The 18427-nt window shown below is 38.1% G+C and overlaps 1 protein-coding gene across 1 annotated transcript in view; it reads left to right on the forward strand.

Annotated features, from left to right (window-relative positions):
* SLC6A2 (solute carrier family 6 member 2) overlaps window positions 1-18161 on the forward strand; it is a 57001-nt gene extending 38840 nt beyond the window's left edge. Inside the window, exons 6-14 of the mRNA XM_027889869.1 lie at window positions 1047-1150; window positions 1882-2006; window positions 2654-2766; window positions 5813-5941; window positions 8304-8403; window positions 12705-12805; window positions 14806-14973; window positions 16199-16270; window positions 17793-18161. Coding sequence (XP_027745670.1) covers window positions 1047-1150; window positions 1882-2006; window positions 2654-2766; window positions 5813-5941; window positions 8304-8403; window positions 12705-12805; window positions 14806-14973; window positions 16199-16270; window positions 17793-17816 — 936 coding nt within the window. The 3' untranslated portion in view covers window positions 17817-18161. The remainder of the gene's footprint in view (window positions 1-1046; window positions 1151-1881; window positions 2007-2653; window positions 2767-5812; window positions 5942-8303; window positions 8404-12704; window positions 12806-14805; window positions 14974-16198; window positions 16271-17792) is intronic.
* The last annotated feature ends 266 nt before the right edge of the window (window positions 18162-18427 follow it).

Consider the following 18427-nt stretch of genomic DNA (forward strand, 5'->3'; position numbering starts at 1 on the left):
CACTTCAGCGTGTGCATAAGTCCTTTGGGAGGCAGCAGGTGTTAAGGTCTTCCTTGAATCAGTAAGACTTAAGCACATGCTTAATAGTGCTTGAATAATATGAAAGGGGAAGCACAACGAATGCAATTGCACTGTCAAGACACAGAGGAGCTAGAGAACCACAAAAAACAAGTGCTTTATGGTGGCACCACACAGACCTAGTTATGGTTAAAAGAAAATTGATGCTAAAAATGTTCAGGAATTTTGTTAACAAGGGTTATCTGAAGTTTAAAAAAAAAAAAAAAAAAAAGGAAGAAAAAATATAAAAGGCTTTGCATCCCTCCTTCTTCATTTTTACCCATATAAAGGCTTTTAAGAGACTACAACCCTATTAGATATCAACCTTTGTGTGAAAACAGGATATTAAGATGTAACTAGTATGTAAAAAGAGTGAGCAAGAAATTCGTGTTACAGGATTGTCTTGCTATTTAGTGAAAGAAAGCCATGATACCAAAGAGTCCTGTATGAACTGCAGTTTCTTCTGCAACTCCTCCAGCTAAGTGAAAAAGCTGACAGATAACCTGCCTGGTTCCGTTCACAGCACATCAACTGTGATTCAGCTTCTGAATCAAGAAAGCATCATGTAAAGTGCACTAGCAGTCGCACAAAAAAAGCTCTAATATGGGAACTCTTGATCCATTAAAGGTTTTTAGTATTCTGCTTGTACATTCCAAACTAACTTGGAACAAGGACTATTGGAAGTGTATTTCTGCCCCCCCGGAGAAAAACCATGTAATCATTTCAGTACTGGCTAAAATCTCAGAGGTACAACTGTCCACCCCACAGGTAGCAGGGTGCACACAGCAACATCTTGTCACAGGCTAAGCCACTCCAGCCCATGCCCATGCTCCCTTTGACACCTCACTGGGGCTGGAGGCACTTCCACTGCCACAGGCATCAATGCCAATTGTTTTCCAAAAGCCAGTTGCTTTGTACTCGTCTTGCTCTTGTCCTGATGTATCCCTGTGGACTGAACTGACACTGACCATGTTGGTGTCATTATGCAGGTGTGGATTGATGCAGCTACCCAGATATTTTACTCCTTAGGAGCTGGGTTTGGTGTTTTAATTGCATTTGCCAGTTACAATAAGTTTGACAACAACTGTTACAGGTAAGAGCCTATTCTTTCATTACTACTGCAAAATTATCCTGTTTTACTCTAACTGCAGCTGGAGTCAGTACTGAGCTATCTTTATCTTCTGTCATTTGTTAATGACGGTGAGTTCTGCATAGACATAGCAACCAACCCAAATTTTGTAACACTGTCTTCCTTACTGATATTTTAGTAACAGGAACCTGCCAAGACATCTCCTGCACTGCAAAAACAGAATGGGATTAGGTCTGGACTTTAGACAGCTGTGTAAACTGTGCTGGTGTTTGCCTTTCAAAAGTACCATTAAGCGCAACAGTGAACACAGAGTGAAATCTTACTGGTCCAGGAACTAATAGCAGAAAGATTCCAGTTTCCAGACATGTTTCGGTGCTTTGGGATTATGCTTCTGATATTTTATGTTGAGTTCCAATTTAGGAATACACTTTAAATCAAGACAGTCGGTAAGTGCTTTGCTGAATCACCGCCATGGAAATTCAAACAGAACTGCTCTGCACCTTCTGAGAAATTCCAACATTTAGACATTTCACTAACATTCCATTTTGGAGTGAAAACAGGGATCACTTTAAATTTTCCCATGAAATATAAATTCAGGAAGTACATGTACTATAAATACATAGTGAACTAAAGGATGGAAAGGAAAAAAAAAGAGTTGAAGACAATGCCTATCTAGTTCTTAAAGTGGTTTTGGTTTTTTCCCCTCACTGGGCTGTTCCTCTCTCCACAATTAGGGATGCTTTGCTGACTAGTACCATTAACTGTGTCACAAGCTTCATCTCAGGATTTGCCATTTTCTCCATATTGGGCTACATGGCTCATGAGCACAAAGTTAAAATTGAAGATGTAGCTACTGAAGGTAGGAAGTTAATTTTATACTAATTTTACCTCTTTTTGTTCACCGTTTTTTTTTTTTTTTTTTTGCAAATGTGTTTATATTAATATTAGTTCTTATTAGCTTGCTTGGAACTAGAACTCTATGTTTAAATGCCTTTTTGAAATGTGAACTCTAAATGGTATTGATTCATCTCCCCTCTACTGAACTGAGCTTCCCCAACATCTTGCCCCCCACAAGTTGTGCCTGTGCAACAAACAGGCCTTTAACTGCTTTTGATGGTTCTGGTAAGCTCAGCTCAGTTGTCCTTCCACTGATAACTCTCATCACACCCAAGAGTTTTCCTGCCAAACATTGGAGTCCACACCACGTGGTTCCTTCTCCCCCACATTGCTGAGAAATAGCCCGTAAGGCTGTGAATCCCATACAAGGTTATTTGAAGTGGAAAGAATGGAATAGAATTTTTTTAATACTAAACTGTCATGGGTAAATAATTAAAGTATTTTGGATATATTTTTGGTATAATCCAGATTTTAACAGCTACTCAAAGTGTAATGGGAAGTGAAGTAAAAGTCAACTTACTCATAATTTATCTTACTAAAATGAGCACTTTTGTGACGATAGGAAACATCATTTAGTAATACTTGTTTTTGGTCTGTTTTCTATTCCAGGAGCTGGTTTAGTTTTCATCCTGTACCCAGAGGCAATTTCAACTCTTTCAGGATCTACATTTTGGGCAGTGGTGTTCTTCATCATGCTCCTCACTCTTGGCATCGACAGTTCTGTGAGTAATTTTTCCATCTAGCCTTGACATTTTTATTTTACTGTTATATTCTGTAACTGGAGAGCTATCAGCCTTAAACAGGGGGTTACATTTCAAATAAACGTTCTCTACATTCCCTAAATATGTTTTCACAGTCACAGGTAACATAGCAATAGTGTAACTCCTAGTACTGTATTTAAAGACTCACAATCAGTAAGAGGTTTAGGAAAAGTTCAAATCTTTTACAAGCTAGAAAGCATTTACTCACTGCTACTTTTTATGATCATCAGAAATTGTTCATCAGCAATTATTACTGTCTAAAGGTGTAACTCAACAACACTACTATGATCCTGCAATAAGGTTTTGGAACCCTGCTTGCAAAATACAGTAAGACATTGAGTAAAGTGGTTTCTAGAAGGGGTTTTTATATATGCTGAAATCCATCCATCTGCTCTAGAACACACAATTTGAAAACCACACCAGAATATTTAATTTAAAAATCACACCAGAATATTTCATAATGGTTCCATTTTACTACAGTCTTACTGTAAAATGTCCAGTCAAACAAGTGTATTTGCTTTTTCCTTAATGTGATGAGTTTTACTACACCATGATATTCAGGATCACAGAGACTTCATCCCACAAATTATTCCAAGTCCCCAAACAACTTTTGTGCTGCTTTGTTCTCACTAAAGAGGCATCAAGACATCCTGTTATATTTAGCTTAAAGGTTGATTAATTTCTGGCAAAACCAAATAGGGTCTTTAAGAAATAGTGAACCATGAACAAACATTCATCTTCTTTAGTAGGGTAGGGGTTTCTTACTGTTCCGAAGCATAGAAATCTCTCTTGTAGTTCTGAATGTATTTATCTAGGAATTTCTTGCTGGAAATGGCAAAACAGAGTGTTTCCAGTGCTTACAACCTCAGGAAAATTCATTCATTTTTCAAGGACAAGAAAGGGAAAGAATGAATCGACATGGAGAAGAGCAAAACTAAGAAAAATGAGGTTGGAGCAGGAAGCTTTGATATTCATTGGCAAATAGCTGAATGAGATCTTGTGGAGTGAGGGCTGAGCTGTAAAGGTCAGATTCAACTCGAAATGTTTCTGCAATGTTTGGATTTTTGGATTCCAGCTCAGGTTCAATGAAGTTTGTCTTTACAGACTAAGATCTGAATCCTTCTACACAAGTTGGAGGGAAGATTATATCTGGGTTTGTAGCTTGGCCATTTTTCCACTGTAAGCAAACACGGAGGATGGAAACGAAGAGTTTAGCACAGTGAAAGAGCAAAAATGACCAGTAGGAAAAGGACAGAATTAAGGAGAAAATAAATGCTCAGAAGTGTTTAGATCCAAAACTTTACCATTGCAACAGCAGTAAATTTAAGACAATGTAAAGAAACATTTGAGTGGCAAAGACACAGCTTTAAATTGCAGAACACACTTTTCCTACAAGTGGAGAAAGGTCTTTCTTGTGGAGCTAATTAAATACTGTCAACTAATGAACTGTGGCCAAGTTTAGCTCTTTCTTTCTAAAAGAGGAGGGATTTGTCATCATTTCCCCAGGAAAACTCAGGTCATGCAGTACTATTTATGGTGATCTTCTCAGCTCTCCCCCCACATCTGACTGATCAAGTCCCTGAAGGGAAAATTAAAATTTTTAAAGCTAAAAATCAAATAACCCCAAGGCTAGAAAGGAATAATTATAATGACTAATTTTATTCATGCACATAAGCCTCCACTGGCACAGAAATACAAAAAATGGAATGGCCCGTACAAAAATGGAACTGTCACAATGTTAGAGAAATCTGACCATGCAAGTTTAAGCAAGCAACAGTGAAAAGGGCAGAAAGCAGAACAAATATTTTCAAAGACTTTTTGGGGTAGATATCTAGCTTGGTATAGGGAATTAAGAAGGGGAATAGATAATGATACATTAAGAGGTCCTTTGCCAAAATAGTCCAAGCTAGCTCTTTCCATTTTCAACTTCTCCAAGACCATTTAAGTGCCAACAGAGTAGCAACCTGAAAAGATCAAATATTAACCCATCTTAACTGCAGGACACCCACTGATTCCCCCTGAAACACTGGGAAATACAAACCTACACTATGTTTTGGGGCATTTTATTTGGAAACATTAGTTACCTTGAAAGAAAAATTGGGTGCAATGCCCCCAGCTCTTTGGCTCTAGAGGAGAATCATTCAAATCCTAAACATACAATTCTCTGCTGATGATTTCAGCCAGAGCTGCTGGTTTCACCAAATTCTTACAGCACTTACTAACCAGCTATTGTTTTGCACCAAACACTCCATGTCTTGCCAGGGTGTTCTAGCATCACAAAAATCATGGAATCCAGCCTCTCCAAACTATCAAATGGATTTATTTATTAAGAGAAAAGACTGAAATAATTTTCATAGCTTCTTGGTGAGTGGAGTCAGAATGTTTTCATTAATGGAAAGAAATGAAATTTATAATCACCCACCTAAGCCAGCAATTTCAGTGAAAATTTGCAAAGTACCTTTCTTGTATTGCAAAACAAGAGCTTTAATTTCTAGAAAACAAAGTAAAATTCTTTCATGTTGTCAACAAAAAGAAATTATATCAAGCTTCCTATGTAGTAATTCTTCCAGGTCTGTAAAGATTTTTGTCAAACTGGAATTGGTTAAATGCCTAAAGCGAATCCCTGTTCAGCACATTTCCTCTAGGTGCTTCTTGTGCCTGTCTTTATATAAGAAATATCTGAAGGAGTTTATTTACTTAATCTATACCAGCTTTTTCTCCAAAGTATATTGAAAAGTATATTATTTTTCCCTAAGTATTTATTGTCCTGAGTCAGCAAAGAGTCCACACAGGATATGGCTCTGGAGGCAACAACTATCACACTTGAGTTCCCTGACACTCTCCTGTGTTCTTTACTACAAGAAAATTAAGCCTCATAATGCCAGTGATTTACAGCTGAAATGTCAGAAATCATAGAGGGGTTGAGTATTTAGGATACCAACTGTTTTACATTCTTTGTACCTACAGCAGTAGGGTTTAACCAGAGCTCTTGCCTTCCCTCCCTCAGATGGGTGGAATGGAGGCTGTCATCACTGGCTTGGCAGATGATTTCCACATTCTGAAGCAGCACAGGAAGCTCTTCACCTTTGGGGTTTCTTTTGGCACTTTCCTACTTGCCCTTTTTTGCATCACCAATGTAAGTACAGCAAAAGTTTTCATCATCCTACCTTAAATTGCAATTAACCTTACTAGATAGAAATATGAGTAGGTTTGGGTGACTATTTTTGTTATAAATGTTAGTTCTTTAACTTATGGTCAGAATAGCACTTTTTATCTTATAATCTTACATATGAAGCTTCTCTGGTTTTTGGCACAAGATTGCTAGCTGTCAATCAAACCAAGTCTTTGTTCCAAAGAGCTGACTCTGCTACTATTGGTTTTGTTTGGTTCTGTGTGTTTTGTTTTGTGTTTTGTGTTTGTTTGGGGGTTTTTTGTTTGCTTTGGGATTGCTTTGAACTAAGAATTTCAACTGACTAGACCCTTCATCATCTGGCTGCTGTCTTCTTGAAGCAAGTAAGAAGCACTCACTTGTTTTCTAATGTTCCTTCATGTACCTAGATCTCATCCCTTACTCCTAAGACCATAAAAAAGTACATAGATAATTTATCCTGAACATCTAGTAACTGTGTTTATCACTACCATCGCCCTGAATGATTTGCCTCATCTGGCTTATTACAACTAATTAAGGAATAAGAATCACAGTGTTCTAGGTTGGAGAGAACCTTTCCTTTATTTGAGGAAAAAAAAAAGCAAAAAGACCTGTAAGCAAAGATGCCAAAAGTGTTAGAAAACAACTAAAACTTGAGGTAGCCACTGTGAAAGCAGATGTGCTGAACCTCTCTGCATCCCTAGAAATGGTTTCCTAATATATTATTAAAATTACTGAAATGGCATAAGTTCATAAATCACAAAGTTCTTCTTACAGTAAAAGAACACCCCAATATTTTTATTCTGGCTTCCTCAAACTGGAAAACATTTGAGACACTAAAAGTAGATCTATCATGTAAAGTCCCTATCCTTTTAGATACCATGCTACCTCTATTGATACCTGAAAACTGAACATGCTCCTTCTTTATTCTAAATTTTAACCAGAATAAAATTTCATGAAGTACAAGATCAGAAGAAGTTCAGTGTTAAGAGCCTGACCAGGTGCCAGTGGGTGCAATTCCTCTGCCTTCAAGTGAACTGAAGCAGTTCAAGATAACAACCCAGCTCCAGCTTTTAAGCTCTTAAGACCAAATGTATTAGTATACATAACTGAAGAGCATTTCTAATGTGTACAAAATAAAAAGAACAACCCATATGAGACCATCACGTGAAATTCACATTTGATTTTGCCCTCTGAAATGTTAAGGCTGTATACTCAAAAGCAGCTGTTTCTGAAACAAATGTGCTTTTTAGAAAATCATATTTGTCATTCACTTTACCAAGTCTGATAGCAAAGACATTCATTCAGAGCAGGTGTAGAGCAAAAACAAGAGGTCAAACTCAAATGTCATTCAATAAGCAACATTTTCTTTCTAACACAACAACCAGAGTTCATTCAGTTTCCGGACAAGTCCCTACAGAATTAAAAACCTAGAGCAGGCCTAAGTACTGGTCTCTCTATTTTTGTAAATACGCACAGCTGTTTCAGAAAAACATCTTTTTACAAGAAAAAAAAAAAAAAAGGAAACTGATTACAGAGATTAAAATCACCTACAGATCTATTCAGTACAAGTGTTATTTATGCTATTAGGGTAAAACCATGTCAAATTATTCCTTTGTTCCTACCCTTCTGAACAGACATAGTCAGATTAGGCTTGGTTATAAAAGATTTTAATAAAAATTTACTCCAGCTACAAACTTTTCAGTTGTTTCCAAGTGACAAATGTCCTGAAACACTTTATTGAGGTTCATTTCGAAACAAGTAAACATAGCATGGTCTTCCATTCCTTGTTAGCCCAAACTCATTAAAATGAGCAAAATACACCAAATGACACAAATACACAGCACATTGTAAAACCAGGAAAAAGAGGTCCAAGACTGCAGATTCACTGGACTACAGAACAAATGGCCAGGAACAAACTGACTGATAATGGTTTGTGGAAACCTGTAGAGGTCCATTCCTGCCATTAATTTAGGAAGTTCTTCATTAACTGCTCTAGACAGGCCCTGCCCAACAAGCTGCTGAATATTTCCCAAAACAGCCAGTACCTTCAGCTCCTACTGAACAGTAGTACAAAGAGAACTCATTAATCAGGCTAAGCTGAGGCTTCTGTTTCCCAGTTAAGTGAGGACAGGGATGAAAAGAAGCCTCTTTAGGAGAGCTGCAAATCTGATTCCACTATTTTGCATGCAAGTATGAACTCGTGTCTGCAGCAACAGATCCATATTAAAATACTTGGGTTAAGATAATGTTTCGAGTAAAGCGGATTTCTGTTAAGTAGATACTAAACTACCAAGATTATTGTATCTGTAACTCTGTTGCGTTGCATCTCTTGACTTCCCAATGGCAGGGTGGAATTTATGTGCTCACACTTCTGGACACATTTGCAGCTGGGACCTCAATACTGTTTGCTGTTCTAATGGAGGCAATCGGAGTCTCCTGGTTTTATGGTAAGCGCTTCCTTTTCCATGGGCAAAACCTTTTCTAAAATTCCAAATGGTCATGACAGACTTACAAATTGTTTTAAGGGAGGACAGCATAGCCTTGTACACTTGAAACCAAGACAAGTCAGGTTTCATGGAGTGATTTTCGCCCAGTTCATGAAGACACTGAGTGGGCCAAGCTTTGAAACCCTGCACAGAGCCAAAGAAAACTGTCTTGGGAAACAGATTGTGATGGGATGGAGAAGTTACTACTTTTGCCAGTATTTAAAAATTCTTAATATTGCTGATGACTTGCAGTAGCAGTTTTATTCCTGATACTTTCAAAGCAAGTAGATAAACCTAAAGACAGAATCACCTGTTCCCCCTTTTCTTCTTCCCTTGAAGTCTGTATGGAACTAGCTGCCCTGATTCCCAAGGGGAAGTCGTCTTCCTTTCTATTCAGACATAGTGTTTACAATTAATGTATGATTCAGAAGGTTCTTAGACTTTATGATTCTCACAGCCATTTGCCTCCCTCAGTCACTTATTTATCCATCCATTTTGCTTCACCATGTTCTTCTAATCAAACAAGGTTTATCTTGCAGCTAAAAATTGTTGAAGGGTGAATGAGGTGAAAGAACGGCATTCATGCATAAAGCTGTTCTATCTACTAAAGAAATAGTTTCTAGCTTTGATGTACTAATTGTGTCACCCAACATCAGCATGGAGTTAGCAGCACATATGCTGTTGTCTCTCAAAATAGTAGAGGCACTGTATTTCACAGACAACTGTCTTTAATCCACATGAAAGAACTGAATGCAGAAGTGTTCATGGCTTAGCTTGGAAGCAGAGGCTTCCTCGGTTAGTAAGGACAAGCTATTTTCTGCTACTATTAAAACAGGATTTACTGCACTTTACAATAGCTAAACCTTGTATGTGGTTCACAAACTAAGCCAAGATTAGTCAAATTTTGTTTTACACCCTCTGTCCTTTATCATTCTTTCCTTTCTCCCTCTTGCCTCCCTGTGATGAGGAAAATATCTCTTCATTTTTCTTAGGCACTGACAGATGTTTTTACTGACACAGCATGACCTGTTGCTTTATAAAGAACTTATTACAGCCCCAAGTGCTATTTAAACTGATTAAATCTGGCATGATCTTGTCTACCTCTTTTTTCTGATAGACCCCAGTTGCCTTAATGACCCAGCTGAATATTAAGCCAGCCTGAAGGCAAGCATTGACATTTTGGCACAGACTAAAAACATGGAAATTTAGTTTAAATTTTACCTATGACCACTTACTATGAAGTTTCTTCTTGCAAAGGCCAACTGTGGATGTAAGAGAAGGGAGAGCTAGTTTGTTCTACTATGCAGATGTACTAAAGTGTGTCTGTGAGCTTGTTTCTGGTTTTCCTCATGTGCAACCCTGATACCATTTTTCTGATGAATATTCTAAATTAAAAAAAAAAAAAAGAAAAGAAAAAAAGCCAGACACCTCTCCCATTGGCACAAAAGTGCCCTTTGGTTTCACTTGCAGGAAAATCTCTGTTCAATCAGACTTTACAGTGAACACCCACACCGGGAACAAGCCCAGTACGAGCTCTCAGTGCTCGTACTTACGCTCATCCTTACCTGCAAAAAAAAAATCCTCAGACTGAAATTTCAGACCAGAAGCTGAATTTATTCAGAAAAAAACCTGAAACACCAAAACCCAGAAAAAACCCAACCAACCAACAAACCAACCACCCCAACCAAAGGTCAGCTGTTTGATTTTGCAGAAGGGAAAGAACTTAACCAAGCACTGACTGCTGGTACTCACTTTTGCTCACAGATGGTTTTGTGTGGTTGTGTGGCTGGCAAGAGAGAGTATGAACATGCACATTTCCACAGAGTGAAAATACAAATGGGGCAAACCAACTTAGAAAGCTTACTGTACTGCCATGGGGGGAGATATTTGCTATAGTTCTGCCTGCTTTTGCACTGGCACATTCTTTGGGAATGGCACTGGCATGGCTCACTTCCTTCCTGCTACCAGGTAAATCATATGTATAGCATTAAAGGCAGTATTACTAATTTTTACATTCCAAATTTAAAAAAAATAATAATAATTCCAAACTTATAAAAGAATACAGTATATGCCATAGCTAAAAAAGACAGGAGGGGGAAAACGACCCATACAAAGATTGCTTGTAGAGATCCAAAGGATTGTTGGAGCTATGCCCTAATTCTTGGAAACCTGCCCACAAATTTTTTCAGCTACAGCCACTAAGCAGATTCACCTCAGGGCCAGGACCTGCTCAAGGGTTTCTGTGCACGTGAGTGGTTCTGAAGCCTCTGGCTGAGCCTGTAAAGCAGAATAACTTAACGGGTTCTGCTGGGAGCAGGTGCAGGACTTACTAGTAACATGTAGGCTTTTATTCTATCTGAACTCCCATCTCTGCATCAGGTAAAAGACGATTTCCCCAATATGAGGAGGGTAACTCGCTTTTATAGCTATAAAAATCTACTTTTCATTCTGTTCCTAATCTATTTGTTTTCTGTATGTTGATTTAATTCCCTTGACAACACAATACTATATACAAACTTTCTGTGCCATTTAATACACTATAACATATAATGGTGACAGTCTCAGGCAGTTTCAATGTTTATTAGTTCAGAAATTACACTGGAAGTCTCTTTGGGTTCAGTGTATATATCCAGGACCTCACAATAAATTTTACATGTCTTTTACTTTGTTTTCCCTGGAAAAGCAAGGAGATTATTTCCATATTCCCCACCAGGTCTCCAGCAAGTAATCTGGAGTTTTGTTTGTGGTCACACCAGTTTCTTCCTGTAACTAAACATGTCATCCACAGTTTTGGTTTATCATACAGAATCACAAAAAAACCCTGAGTAAACACTTCCAAAAAGTGTAAAAAACCAAACCCGACAAGTACCATCATCTGTAACTGTAACTATGCTCTACCTTACTGATTCTTAGAACAGTTATTTGAAGACCTGTAGCACTGAAAAACCCTGGTGTTGGACAATGCAGACAGAGCATGGCCTGCTTGTCCCCCATTTTCAGCAGAAACCGAACACCAAGCACTGTTTGAGCTCTCTCTGCCTGCATCTGTCTGGAAACACATGAATAAAATTTTTTGAGATATCTAGTCTGTGTCTTTGACCTTCTGCACAATGATAAATTTCAGTCAGTATTCATAGCAGTTGAAATTCAGTCCCTTTAAAGTTCACAAAAGGCACTGCAAATAGAATCAGATTAAATTTAAAGAGCATTTGCAGATCTTCTTGGCTGCTTCTCTTCACCTGTATGTAACATTGGGGAGTGGAAAATCAGAGACATTTACACTCAAATATCCAGACCCTGTAAATATTTTGCATCCTTGTTGCATGTAAAGATTAACTCAAGCTGTTCCAAGTATTTACCTTAAATAAATTGTTCTGAACTAATCCGCATGAAGAGAAACAATCATTATGGAGAACTATACATCCTCTCTAATAAAGAAATACTCATGGCAAAAAGCTGCGTTTCTACAGTTTACCTAATGGGGTTCAGGATTGCAAGTAAGCTTCCTGCACACATAAAGTATAATAAATTATAAACAAGTAGTCTGACATGACTGAATGTACTAGAGAGATCTCTGTGAGCCACTGTCTCTAGGGTGTAGAGCCAGAGACTGTTTTGTTCTTAAAGAAAACAGAGAAGGATACTTTTTGCCCCATTTTATGTCAGTGATAATCATCCCATTCTAAAATGGGGTAGTTTTGTACATATTTACACTGAACAGAAGAAACATCGTCCTAGTTCCTTGGAAAAGTGATAAAATATGAAACTCTACTTGTAATAAGTATAATGAAAATTCTGATATTCATTGAAACACTGAAAGTTTAGTATGCCATCAAGTGGAACATCTCCTTTGATAAACTAACAATCATGTCAATCTACCTCATTATCAGTAAGCAGTTTGTGTCAGTGAGGGTCTAGATTTTCCTACAGTGTACTCATAGTAGCGTGGAGTAATTAGGTTACAAGAGTCCACAACTATTAAAAAAATTGTGTTCCATTTACAACTTGAATTCTAGATGTTTGTCAAATACCTGTTTTCAATGGTAATGCTGTCTGCAACAGGCCTGAAGTGCCTTTAAAGGCACTAAAGTCTTGGACACAGTGATGTCAAAGACACATCTAGTCATTGAAAGGATGTTATTTCATATGTCGTCTAATTTGGAAGCCATTCATGTCTGCTTTCTGAAAAACAATATGTTTTGTGTGTGCCAGCATCTCATCAGCTTAGATTTACGTCAGTCCCATGTTCACATCCATTCTAGGTGTGGACAGATTCAGTGAAGATATCCAACAAATGATGGGCTTCAAACCAGGCCTCTACTGGAGATTGTGCTGGAAATTTGTTAGCCCTGCTTTTTTATTGGTAAGTGCTGAGAATTATTTCATCATGGAAAGAATACTAGTGTTTTGCTTCCCAGAATATACAATAGATAGCAAAAGCAGGATACCCATTGCTGTGCCAGATATTGTTGGGATGAACAGAAGACACTCCAATTTAATTCTTTTTTTCTCCTCAATTGCATTGGTTATATTTTGTATAATACATTTCAGTTATGAAAGAGAAGCTAGTTGTGGCTAATTCTGCTCCTTCATCTTAACATGATTTTAAGAAAGCAGCTTTTCTTAGGGAACATGGAACACTTACACAGAGCCCTCCCTGTCCCACCCAGTACCTATGCATATTAAACAAAACCATTCTACTGGGACAATAAACTAGCCAGGGGTAAGAGACTGTGTGAGCAAGAATGTATTTTTCATTGGAGAATACTGAGATCCCCGAACTGTGGAATGACACCTTAGAAAAACTAACATGTGACTGCACCCAGTAATTAGCTCTGTGAAACACTGAACAGACATATTAAATATACCTTCTAAGCTGCCTGTTGTGAATCACAGGTTCTTAATTTCATTTGGGAAAAAAAATCCCAAAGTGTGAATTTGGTTGCTTTGTGTAAAGGTTAGATTCAGCACTAAACTACAGTTTCATATTGGAATTTTTTCCTATGTATATTTTTAAATAAAAGGTCAGGATAATAAAATGGAAATTTCACCTTAATATGATTTTGGGAAACTATTAATTGCATTTAAGCTGTGCATTCTTAAAGCAGTACTGGTATTGAAAACATGACTGGGTAGGCTTTTATGATTGGTCCTTTTTTTTTTTTTTTTAATATTAAAGCTTATGACCCCAATTCATCCCTAAGCACCTACCCAGTATGTATTAATTATCCTTTTAAACACAACTCTACAAAGAAACTTGTATGGAACTATATCCTGCAGCACTTCAAGAAGGCCGACTCAAGAAGAAAGGAAAAATGCTGCAGCAAGCATCCTTATTATTTGCACACAAGGAGACACTCAAAAATTTTAATTTTATAAAGGGAGAGTTGTAGCAATCTATCTAAAGAATGTTGGAATGTGTGTCAGTCTAACCTTTAGGTAGCTTAAGACTTCTTGGTGAAATGGCCTGAATACCTTCCTAGCAAAGCCTACAAAGGTACTGCATTATCTGCAGTAATTAATGCATCTTTCAACCATCACAATGCACTCTTGTTTTTTTTCCATCTGGAAGTGCTCAAAGCTCTTTCCACATACTGTCTGAATCTATGTACACAAGCCCCAGAAAAATCTCTAAATGGAATTAATATTTTTCTAATGAGATTTCACACTGCCATCTTCCTCTAACCCACACCATTAAGTCTCCTTGTGCAGTCTTTGAAACCCCAGGCTCAAAATACTCTAATTTGAAATTGCATATATGGAGCAGAATGTATTGGCCCAGAGAACCAAATTAAGGTACTCTGCATGTTACATATGGATTTTACAGGAGGGAAGTAGGATGGTACCCCACTCTTTCCTTCTTGCACCTAGCACTGGACAGGGTAGTACAGGAATTAAAAAACAACTTTGTTTTCCAGGCCATGAGGCTGCTTGGCCTTTCCTCAGTAAATGTATCATCCTGGAGTTTGTGTTATACCTCTCATTGAAAAATAGGTACAAAGCTTCTAAACGAGGCCCTGGAAAACAAAGGAGAAAACAGTAGATCCTGCAGAGATTTTTCTTGACCACAGAATCCCTTTTTCACATCTGTAAAAATAGTTTAAATGAGGCAGTAGCAGATAATCACCTGATATTCCCACCAAAACTTCAAATAACCTGTGTTCAGAGTAGCTGAAATGAGCTGTTAATACTTGTAAATGCATCAAGAACTTAAGAAGTAAGAGGCACAAAGTAAATAGGCTGAATAGTAAAGCTAGTGGGAAATATACCTTAGTGTGACTGCCTAACAGAACACATGGAATCAGTTTGCCAGTAAGTTTCTTCATCTTAAAACTATGGTCTATTTGATTGTTTCTCCTCCAGTTTGTGGTGATAGTCAGCATAATAAATTTCAAACCTCTGACCTACGACGACTACACCTTCCCTCTCTGGGCAAACCGCATCGGCTGGGGGATAGCATTATCTTCCATGATCCTTGTGCCTGCCTATATCATCTATAAATTTATGAATGTGCGTGGGACCTTTAAAGAAGTGAGTGGAGCACTAATCAAATGTCATGAAATGTTGCTGTGAAATGAAATGGCTGGATCTAAGTTGGCAGTTTGTTTCTCCTGCTCCTGAAACTTATTACTTATGAGTGACCTTTTGAATCCGTCCATCAGACGGATCAGGGTTTTGGGGTAGGATTACTGCGTGCTGTCTGAGTTTCTAGATAAAAATTGGCTTTCCAGACAGCACCATTATTAAGTTTGAAAAATTATTTTTGATGCCTGTAATTAATCCAATTGATGAGATTAAATTTTGCTCATTAGCAAAAAATGTTGGTATCTTCATATTCAGTGCTGAGGTATGGTCTTCACAGTTTTACCTGAACAGAGTTCAGTCCAAGGTATGCTTTATCACTGTGTACTGGAATTTAAACTGTTATATGTACAAAGTTAATTCAGACTTCTCCTATTTTAGCATTCTAAGAATCTCTAATCATATATCCACAGGCTGGGAGGGTGGGATATGCCACTGAGGTAGCTCCGATTGCTCAGGTTTACTGGTGTAGGGATGCAGAAATCTTTGGTCAAAAGACTTTGGTCATTCATTCTGTATTGTTAGCAAGCTCAGGTTTGTCTATTACTGCTCCTGTAAAAGAAGTCTCCAGTTTTCCCATGACAATTGTAGCAAAAGGGTAATATGTCACAGCCAAGTAACTATCAAAAGATATGATGCCCTGAATTGTGGCTCTTAAAAGTATGGGGAAAGGTATGCTCTTAGTCTAGTGGGACCTCCCTGAGTTGGTTGAAAGTTGCTGATAAACCAAATACTACACGTGATCTCAAAGGGCACAGCATGGGGTAGACAAGAGAATGAGCTGAGAGAAAATCAGTACCTCCTTCCTCTCCTGCTCTGGGACTGGTCAATCCTATTACAGCACTAACAGAAAAGCAAGAATTTAGAGGATATAAGGCCAGTGATACGAACTCGTTCCTGATGTTCTTTTCCATATGCACTTGCTAAATATTTGGACTTAGTATTTGCATAAACTTTCTACTGTTGTTTCTTATATTAAAGGCTAACACCCAAGGGCTTATAATAAGCTTGTTCTCTCCGTGACTAAGGTAAAGGCACAGGATGCAGTGATATTAAAGATTTAAGTTACCATTTTAAATAAAGTTCATGCTACTTCTCCACTATAGATTGGGGATTACATACCTAATCCCACTTCATATGGCTGACTTTTTCCTCTCCTTCCTGTCTGGTTTAGAGACTAGCTTACTGCATCACACCTGAAAACGAGCACCAACTCGTGGCCCAAGGAAATGTCAGGCAGTTTAAGGTTTGTACTCCTTTCATGTTCCTCCTCTCCCGATACCAACCCTCTCCTGTCTTTAAAAACAACCGCAGGTTTGTGCCAGTGTCCTCACAATGATTTTGCAGGTCTGCAGTTCTCACAGTCTACTAATCTGAGGCTCAGTGCCACACACATCAACTCTGTTGGAAGGCTTTTGGCACCTTCCTCCTTTGAATACGGGTATTTTGGGCTGTATTTGAATACAGTGAAATCTCACAAACAGACAAATGTATTTCCAGACTATCACATGCACTTGAATAGGTCATGGCCTCTCACTCAGTCACTGCAGGGCAATCTGAAGGCGTGTTTCCAAAACTACAATTTATGTCCCACAGCACAGGGGAAACAGCAAAACAAGTATCCAATGTCAGAGCATACACATAATGGCCATGATGAAATAATGTGCTAGGTTATGTGGAACAGGCTTTCCCCACAGGCCTACAGGGTGATTGAAAACACTGCTGGGGACTTCTTAAACCGTGAAAAAGACGCTATAGGTTTCCAAATACTGCTTTCCTTTTTAGCAAATAAAATAAGCTTATTGAAATAAACTCTTTTTTGTAGAAGATAAAAAGGATGCAAATATGAAGCTTGTTACACTTATCAGCATTCATGCTGGACCACTTTCTGTCTTCAAAGTTGAAAGGAACTAGAATTATGCACACCTCCACAAAATGTGACCCAGATTTTATAGTGGTGGTTTGTATGTTGATATTGAAAAAAATAAATCTGCCTTTTGCTTATTCTGAAAAATACTGTTTGAAGTATAATTTTAAAGGAAATAATCCAAGTGTAGATTTATGGGATGCAGAATGAAAGCAGGAAGAAAAGGCTTCCTGTTGCATGACCACAATTTATTTGATGTGGCCAAGAATATGTAATAGCACAGCACCTCTTCCTGCCTTCTCCTTCTCCTGTTTCTGCCAGATGATTTACAGTTCCAGCTGTCCATAACTCGTTTTTTCCAGAGGCAGATGTTCCTGTGTGAAAGGGCTATAAACAGCCATTCCAACACAGCACTGGCCGTCTGAACTCAAATCCATAACGGCAAAGAGGAAACAAATTAATTTCACATAAATCTGAAAAGGTTGCCCTCAGAAGTAAACTCCTAATGATACCTCTAACCATGCCAAACACCAGGGCATTTTAATTTGTTGCCATCTTCAATGAGCAGCTAAGAATGGGTTTGCTAGTGCTAAAGCATGATGTTTTGTTAACAATGTTTAAGTTTGTAAACAAACATTGCCTACCATAACCAAACAAATACATTTTATTCCTGTCTTTGTCCAACAGTTCCAGATTCTAAAACTGAGCTGAGAGCTGACTGAGCAGCTTTTATATTCAGCATACTCTTCCCTGCAAAGTGGAATGCACAGAAATTTAGTTACATAAGGGATAACCCTATGGATTATTTTGAAACCTCTTTGTAACTCTAGATTTGTCAAGCAGTGTGTCTCATCACCTGAGTCAAGAAAGTTATTTAACCACTATTTCTGTTTCCTTACAGCTCCAACACTGGCTAACAATATGACAACCAACCTTCAGGTCAAGGAGAAAGCCCACATGTTAAGCTAAACGGAAAACAAGGAAAAGTCAAGTTCAAAGCTCCCTCGATTATGCTTGGCCCAGGCTGGCTCAGAGCTTATCTACTGACTCTTGGAGGGAAGACATCTGCTCTCTGTTGTCAATGCCTCCCTTCTATTACTTGGCTTCAAATGATCTTTAAAGACTCCGTTTAATTTTTCTTGCATCCTTTGGTGCCATGAAATCCCTACATGACCAAAACTTGTGAGTTTTGCTATTGGCAGAAGTGGAGGAGGGGGGAGCAGAGAAAAAAAAAAAAGCAATCAGCATAAGTTAAATGCTTTTTTTTTTATTGTGAAGAAGTGAATTCAACTTTTCTGACAGTAATAATTACTTTAGATACTCATGCCACAACCTATTGTAAACAAACACCACCTGAACATTCTTAGACCTAAGGAAAGAGTACATCTCAATTATGAGGAAAGAGCAACTTTATGTACTCATGTCATTAGCTTTCTTGCCATACTATCTTTTGGGATATGAGTTTGCATCCTACTGAAGTGAAGACTCAGTGCTTCATTTTCAGTGGTTTGGTTTTTAGTTTCTACTCTCAGTGAA

The sequence above is a fragment of the Empidonax traillii genome, unplaced genomic scaffold, assembly GCF_003031625.1.
Source record: "Empidonax traillii isolate 1590-97213 ecotype Southwest subspecies unplaced genomic scaffold, ASM303162v1 scaffold273:size739602, whole genome shotgun sequence".
Classification (NCBI taxonomy): domain Eukaryota; kingdom Metazoa; phylum Chordata; class Aves; order Passeriformes; family Tyrannidae; genus Empidonax; species Empidonax traillii.